Source organism: Nansenia antarctica (genome assembly GCF_963989245.1).
Source record: "Nansenia antarctica genome assembly, chromosome: 1".
Classification (NCBI taxonomy): domain Eukaryota; kingdom Metazoa; phylum Chordata; class Actinopteri; order Argentiniformes; family Microstomatidae; genus Nansenia; species Nansenia antarctica.
Genome location: NC_137674.1, coordinates 62486397 through 62487272, shown reverse-complemented (window position 1 = coordinate 62487272; position 876 = coordinate 62486397). Strand labels below are relative to the sequence as shown.

The window sequence follows — 876 nt, the reverse complement described above, 5'->3', positions numbered from 1 at the left end:
GGACTTTTGGGTGTTTGACAGCTGTTATTACATCATCAAGGCAAAAATGTGACTGATGGAAAAAGTAGCAAAGATCAAGTGTGAACTCACCTAAGCCAGGAATAAAAGTGTTGAGGAATAGACATATTACTGCAACCGGGAATGGCATGTATGGAATAGCTGCGCGCAAAGGTCCTTTCTTCTCTCGTACTTGCACAACAACCCCACTGGTTGAAGAAGTAATTCCCTTCTCATTCATCTCCGTGTCTTTCTGGTCCATCTTGAAGTCTAAATTGTAACCACACCGTTTGAAATCTAATCCAGGACTGGCTCCGTTGCGCCGAGCAGGGCAGACACACCACTCCAAAAATGAACAACTAAACGATGTGGATCTGGATGTACGCGCGCGCGCAAGAACCACGAGCGTCTCCTCCTTCGCACAGTTTGGCGAACACTCGTGGACCAGATTTCACATTTAAAGCGATAGAGTACCGTAGGTGCTACGGTGTTCCAAAATGCCTATTCAACAGATTATACATGATATGAGTTTTTATAGATGTTTAGGTTTTCACAGAGAGTTAGCTATGTGAATATTGTAGATCGATACAAGGATAGTTTTTGACACACACACACACACACACACACACACACACACGCACGCACGCACGCACGCACGCACGCACGCACGCACGCACGCACACACACACACACACACACACACACACACACACACACACACATCCCATTGATATAAACACATCTTTCCTACTTACCTTTACAATCAAGGATAAAGCTACACACACATGAGATCTTCTTGACACTGTTAAGCTCTCTATTAGATATGCTTGTTGGTATTTTTCTGTCAGTCATTCTGTCTGTCTGTCTGTCTGTCTGTCT

General features: G+C 44.4%; 1 protein-coding gene across 1 annotated transcript in view; it reads right to left on the bottom strand.

Moving 5' to 3' along the window:
- stum (stum, mechanosensory transduction mediator homolog) overlaps positions 1 to 259 on the bottom strand; it is a gene marked incomplete at both ends in the record, with an annotated part of 21920 nt that extends 21661 nt beyond the window's left edge. Inside the window, one exon of the mRNA XM_080524697.1 lies at positions 91 to 259. Coding sequence (XP_080380823.1) covers positions 91 to 259 — 169 coding nt within the window. The remainder of the gene's footprint in view (positions 1 to 90) is intronic.
- Between the last annotated feature and the right edge of the window lie 617 nt (positions 260 to 876).